Consider the following 6,860-nt stretch of genomic DNA (forward strand, 5'->3'; position numbering starts at 1 on the left):
CCAGCCATCCCACTACTGGGTATATACCCAAAGGATTATAAATTACTCTACTACAAAGACACATGCACACGTTGTTTATTGCGGCACTATTCACAATAGCAAAGACTTGGAATCAACCCAAATGTCCATCAGTGACAGACTGGATTAAGAAAATGTGGCACATATACACCATGGAATACTATGCAGCCATCAAAAAGGATGAGTTTGCGTCCTTTGTAGGGACATGGATGCAGCTGGAAACCATCATTCTTAGCAAACTATCACAAGAAGAGAAAACCAAACACCGCATGTTCTCACTCATAGGTGGGAACTGAACAATGAGATCACTTGGACTCGGGAAGGGGAACATCACACACTGGGGCCTATCATGGGGAGGGGGGAGGAGGGAGGGATTGCATTGGGGAGTTATACATGATATAAACGTCATGCACATGTACCCTAGAACTTAAAGTATATAAAAAAAAAAAAAAAAAAAAAAAAAAACAACAAACAAACAAAAAAAACATGGGAATTAAATTGGTATAGATTTTTTAGAGCCGTCTATCAAAATTGAGAACATGCATTTGCCTAGTCCCAGCAATGCCCATTCTCTGCCTCCTTGGGAACATTTCTCAGCATACAGGAAATAGGATGCACAGAGGTGTGTTGCATGTGGATGCTGACAGGGGGGCAGGTGGTACCTGGTACAAGGGTGGCCAGGGTCACTGAAATGCAGCCTTCAGGGGGATCCAGAAGCTGAACAGGCCTAGGAGTTCCCCCCTTCATGGAGAGCAGTGCCTTCTCTCCTCCTGCAGCGATGATTGAGGGATAAACCTCTGGCTGATGGGACTCTGGCAGGGCCAGGCTGCCCGTGGGTTCCCAGCCTAATGCAGGTTGAGAAGTGGCTCGCCCTGTCACAAATCCCAGTAGGTGAATGCTTTGTTTAAAAATTTTCCTGTAGAAGTGAAGCAGCTTCATTCAGTCAAATTAATCCATCCAGAGCAGATCATTTGAAATAGTGGTTAGTGAAGAGGGGGTCCTTAACTCACACTTGACGGATCCGGGAGACCTGCTGTAGCACAGATGGGAAACGGGAGACAGCCAAGTTGGGAGGGTGAAGGCATTGCCCGGAATCCCGCTCCGAGTGGTTTCAGGGAGAGGACTCCAGTCTCAAGCTCTTCTCCTGGGCTTTATTTACCACAAACCCCTCCTCAGGCCCTGAGTCAGGAAGCTGCTTCCCACAGTGATATCTGCAAAGAGCTATACAGCCAGCTGGGATAAGGGATGAAGGTCAAACCGAAAGTGACTATTTCTGTGCAAAGAAACAGAAAAATCTTATGGGCCCAACAGCAGCAGATAATTGAGAAAGTGAGACTAAGAAAAGTCATAAAAGAAACTGTGGTTCCTTATTAAACAATATGGAAAACTGTCCACTCCTGCCTATAATCCAAGGAACTGCCAGTGGACGCGGTCACGAGGCCCATTTTCATCCCTCAAGCGGGCTTCGATGACAAGCGCTCAGTGCCCATGAGGTGGCAGTGAAACTATCCCTCTCAGAGATCTTACTTATGTGTGGCCAATGTGGGACAGCTGATTTGTAAAGCAGGTTGGCAATCTGTATCAAGAACCAAGGGGTGTCCATTCCCGCCATTAGGGTCTTCCTCTTCTGGGTATTGATGCCAAGAACATAATTGACAAAGATATTCAAAGATATTTGCCATGGCATTATTTGTAACAATGAATAAAGGCAATACCAAATGTCAGTGGTCCTTGGGTTTCTCCCTGCCCTGGCCCCCTCTTCAAATCACTCTACATGCTCCAAAGTTACCAACCATCAGTCCATCCCCTCCACAGCCATGTCTTAAGCTCAGACCTGTTTCTTGAGCTCCTACTTTGTGGTCTCAGGATGTCCTTTAGACAACCCCCTTGGATGCACAGAACTGAATTCACATTCCCCTTATCTCCTCTTCTTTCAACCTCTCTTATTTGAATACAGCAAACAGCATTCCCACCACCTAGCCCCTCAAGCCAAACCTTCAGACAACATTATTGTCTCCTTCCCATCCCTCAACTCCCCATTCCTTTAATCACCATCTCCAAAATCTCTCCAAAATCCGCCTGTTTCTCTCCAACTCCACCACCACTGACCTGGTCTAAGCACCCCCCTCGAATGACCACTGAAATGGAAATCCTACAAAATGGTTTCCTACAACAATACTTTGCCCCTGCCCTGATCCATTCTCTGTCTTGCAGAGTCCTCTTCCTAAAACACAAATCTGACCATGTCACACCTTGTGAAAACCTTCAGCCACTTTCTGTTCTCCAAAGGATCAGCTCAGATCCTGAGTAAGGTTTACAGGACCTCAGGCCCACCTCTTTGGACTGATCTCCAGCAGCTTCCTCTTGCCCCCATGGCCTTTTTCCAGCCTCAGATGCACCACACCCTCCTTGCCTCCTGTCCTTCTGCAGGCTCTGTGGGGACACTCACATCTAGAGCTCCTTCTTCTGCCACTGGCTGAATGACTCAGTAATTTAACGGGTGAATACTTCAGATACTGCCTGCACTCTGTCAACTGGCATCACAAAAAAATGATACTGATAGAAGAAACAAAAGAAATTCCTAGATGGCACTTTTTAAAAATGTCTTATAAATTTACTGTCTAGCCAGACACTGTTTAACCCATCTTGAGTTGTCTAGCCAGACACTGTTTAACCCACCTGAAGAATGAGTTCTGACAGCTCAGCCTTGATCTGCCTCCTGCCTGGCACCCAGCCCTCCTGGAACTGGTTCCTGTGCACCATCCTACACATCTCCTTCCCGCCTCCCTTCATTACGTACTCTATTTCCAACAATGTTGGGCTATGATAGCTTAAGGAAATACAGGAATAAAGGAGGCTTACAGCCAAGGCAAGAAAAAAAAAGGGAGGGCAGTTAACAATAGAACTGCCAGCGACCAAGGGTGAAAAGAAGCCTGGGGAACAGGAATCAGCCTCGAAAGCAGACCTCTGCCAGGAAAGCAGCTAAAAACACTGACATCTCAGGGTGAATACAACTCAGGAGGGGAATGGGAATAGAAAAGCAGAGTGGCTGGAAGAGCAGGCTTCGAGGTCAGAGCTGGATTGATCCCACCTCACCGTGGGCAAGTTACTTCCTCTCTTTACTCATTTATACCATGAGTTATTGTGTCTGGCACATGGCAGTTTCTCAATAAATCCTAGCATTTCATGTTCTGAATGCTGAATATATGGAGAGGGCAGGTAATAAGCTAGAGACAAGCCAGCAAAACTAGGGTTTCAGATCAGAAATGACTTCACTGATGGAGCTGCAGGTAGCATTGTCCTGGGCTGCACACCCCAGCCCTTGCTACTCCTTAGCAGTTGAATTCATAGTCATCTTTTCATGGTGTTCTTTTCAACGAGTCCAACATTTTGGTGAGTGACAGCTTCACCCCTAGAGAGAAAGAAGTATTCTTCCTAATTCCTCCTTTCGTGCTCCCTTCATTTGTGCCCATGAGTCATTTTTTTCACCACTCTGTATTTTGCTCCTTAAACCTCTCTTGGATCCTGTGACATGCTGAAGAAGCCTCCTACTGACCTGTGAGAGCCAATTATTAAATTTCCAGAAATTTTGTAAGCTGGCTGTTAAACACGGCCATTACCAAAAAGTGTTATAAAAATCTCCAATTAAATAAGTTATATTAACAATATGTTGAAACTCACCATTTCCAAATTATTTTTCTGCATTTTACTGTTGTCTGTGCTTTGGAATTTATTTAAATGAAATACATTTCTATTTTGGAAATACTATTTAATGGTGTGCTGGTGCACAGCTCTTCCACCTTTGTGTTCAGCGATATCACATTGGGAGCTTGTGATTGGCCGTGGTGGTAGTATTTATACCACAGAAATTGGCAAAAGCTACAAATTAGGGCTTGGTTTGCTGTTTTTTCATTCCCTAAGAAAACTAAGAAAGTGATAGAGAAAATGTTCATGCAGATTAAACCTAAAAATGTGCCGTGTCCATATTTGTTACATTCTGAATAACACAAAAATTGGGAAAATACTCTTCCAAACTCAAAAACTATCATCTGATCCAGCAGTCACTCATGTCATTACAGATGAGTGAAGTTAAGACAATCATCTTCATTGTTTCACTTTCTTCTTACTTGTCAGTGTAAACAAAAATATCAACCAGCATTCATATTGGAACTACATTCAGTGGTCAGTTGCAAACAGGCTGATCAACGGTATAAGAGTTTAGCAAAAATCAATGAATGCATGCTGTGAGAATCAAATGGCTATATAGAATTTGTAATAAAGAGTATTTTATATTTTATTACTTGTAAATTGTGCAATATACATCCTTTATATCAGTAAAATTTACAATGAACTTATTAGATGCATATTTATTTGTTTTTGCTCACAGTGCTGGCAGCACCAGCTTGGAGGCCTCCCCTTCTCTACATCCCACTGTTGTTTTCTTAGGTTAGGCCATCTGTCATCATTCCAGGTTTCATCCTCTCCAATCCCACACCCATATTGCTACTAGATTAATCTTCTTAATATTAAATGCAGTCACGACACATCCTTCATTAAAACTACCAGTGTCTATCTGGGACCTTCTGAGTGGACTCTGGGCCATAGAAGGCCTTCTTTGCTCTCCCATATTCACCTCTGCAGCCTCCTTTCTTATCAGACTCCCCTGTTCCCATTTTACTCAAGTTAGGCCAAACTGCCTGCTGTTCCCAGAGTATGCTTTACTTATTCATGCCACTGGGCCTTTGCATGTGCTTTTCTCTGCTTGAGATGCCTTTCCCACTCCCCCTGCTCCCACCTCCTGCTAGTGTCCACTTAGCATTAAAGCCATGCTCAAGCATCACCTCTCCCATGCTGCCTCCATTTCGGCACTTGCTATCACTGCCAGGTTTCATGCAGGTCCAACATTCTGCCCCCCAACTCCCACTGTCCTACGATCTGGAAGATCCTCTGGGCTGGGGGAGACATCTCCAGCATCTAGCATGTGGCTTGGCCCCAGGTAAGTAAGTTCTTGTTGAATTAATAAACTACTTAATTGGTTTTCGCTACAGCCTATAGCAAATCACAGGATTTAGCCAGGAGAAATAGGCATGACTCATCTATGAACTCAACTGTTGCTTTAAAAAAAAAAAAAAAAAAGTTGTTTAAACTGTTGAAAACCTCAACTGAGTTTTTTCTTTCCTTTAAGCATACAAACAAAGCCAGGTGAATCATTCCTTTTCCATTGTTTTCTGGAAGTCAGCTAGACATAGCCTGAGACTTCTTACTTTAAACCACTGATACTCTTTAAGCAATAACAAAACACTTGCTTCTGAAAGATAGTGACAGCCATCATTTACTGGGCTACTCGGATGCTCCAAGTATATTCTAAGTGCCTTACACGTGTCACCTCATGAATCCTCAACAACATCGTAACACATGGGGCATTATTATCCCCATTTTACAGGTGAGAAAAATGAGTCTTAGGAAAGTTAAGAGTCATTTGAATTTGCACAGATGCTGAATAACAAAGCAGTGATTCAAACAGGAGTTGGTCTGATTCTAAAGTCCATGTTTTCTATTCTGAGCCCATTCTTTATTGCTAAAACAGAAATATAATGTCTATCAGGCTTAGCCAATGACCTGGAACAGATAATACTCCAAATAATAGCACAAAGGGCACTGACACAGGTCCTTGCCCAGCTGTGTTCTTCTTATTCCGGATACCTAGATCCAGTAAGAAGTTTGCCCTTTCCCTGACCCAGATTTATAGGAGAAAACTGAATGACACCAAGGAATACCTGCGTCCTTCGTTAAAGGCTGCATCCGAAAGTCTCCGTGACCGTGTCTAGGCCTTCATCATGGGACAACTTTCCAACAAGGAGCAGGTGTCTCTTGCAAGTCTGTCCGTGGAGCTCCCTGCCACCAGCACTGTTGCCGCTGCCTTTGTTTACTGCTTGTCACTAAGCACTTGCTGCCCAGTGAGTGAGTCAACAAGGCCCCTTCCCTTTCCTGCCACCACTCTCGTTCCCTGGGTTCTGCGCAGTCTCTGGCCTGTTAGCAGGCACTGCCACCCCAGCAGCCTGCGTCCTCAAAGCCAGTGACCCGTGAGAGAGCCAGAAAGAGCTCAAGTGGATTAGGTGCCACTGAAGGCAATGGGATTGCTGCTCAGCGGGGCTTTTACACTGATGTATCTTTATCTCCTGGTCCAATCAAAAGAAAGCTCTGCAAGGAACTGGGGGCGGCCCCAGAGCAGAAGCTTAGTGTCATCAACTCAAGAGTCCTCCACGCCCTTTCACGGTGTCAGACATTGGACCTGCAACCAACAGGACAGGGAACCATGCAAAAGCAGCAGGAGGAAAGGATAACCTGGATCTGTCTGTGAGAAAACAAGAAAAATGTGGTTAGGGGAAAAGGAATTCTTACTCTCTCTGGTGCTTGGATTCAGAAAGGAACCAGCAGAGATGCAGAACAGCAATAAATAGATCATAGTTCTGTAGTGGAAGGGGCGAAAGAACAGATCTCTCAAACCCTTTAAATCAAAAGCAGAGTCAAAACTGAAAAGCATTTGTTTAAAAAGAAAACATGAGTTTTTGCTTGACTACATAATAAAATACTAAAATTGGAGGCTGGGCGCGGTGGCTCACGCCTGTAATCCCAGCACTTTGGGAGGCCGAGGTGGACAGATCACGAGGTCAGGAGATCGAGATCATCCTGGCTAACACGGTGATATCTCATTTCTACTAAAAATAGCAAAAAATTAGTCGGACATGGTGGTGGGCACCTGTAGTCCCAGCTACTCGGGAGGCTGAGGCAGGAGAATGGCGTGAACCCAGCAGGCGGAGCTTGCAGTGAGCCTAGATCAC

General features: G+C 44.6%; 1 protein-coding gene across 1 annotated transcript in view; it reads right to left on the reverse strand.

Annotated features, from left to right (window-relative positions):
* The window catches only part of FRMPD2 (FERM and PDZ domain containing 2), a 142,016-nt gene extending 135,893 nt beyond the window's left edge, over positions 1–6,123 (reverse strand). The window contains exon 1 of the mRNA XM_033209175.1: positions 5,796–6,123. Within this exon, the coding sequence (XP_033065066.1) occupies positions 5,796–5,820 (25 nt within the window). The 5' untranslated portion in view covers positions 5,821–6,123. The remainder of the gene's footprint in view (positions 1–5,795) is intronic.
* Positions 6,124–6,860: the final 737 nt, after the last annotated feature.

Source organism: Trachypithecus francoisi, unplaced genomic scaffold, assembly GCF_009764315.1.
Source record: "Trachypithecus francoisi isolate TF-2019V2 unplaced genomic scaffold, Tfra_2.0 Lachesis_group9, whole genome shotgun sequence".
NCBI classification, from domain to species: Eukaryota; Metazoa; Chordata; class Mammalia; order Primates; family Cercopithecidae; genus Trachypithecus; species Trachypithecus francoisi.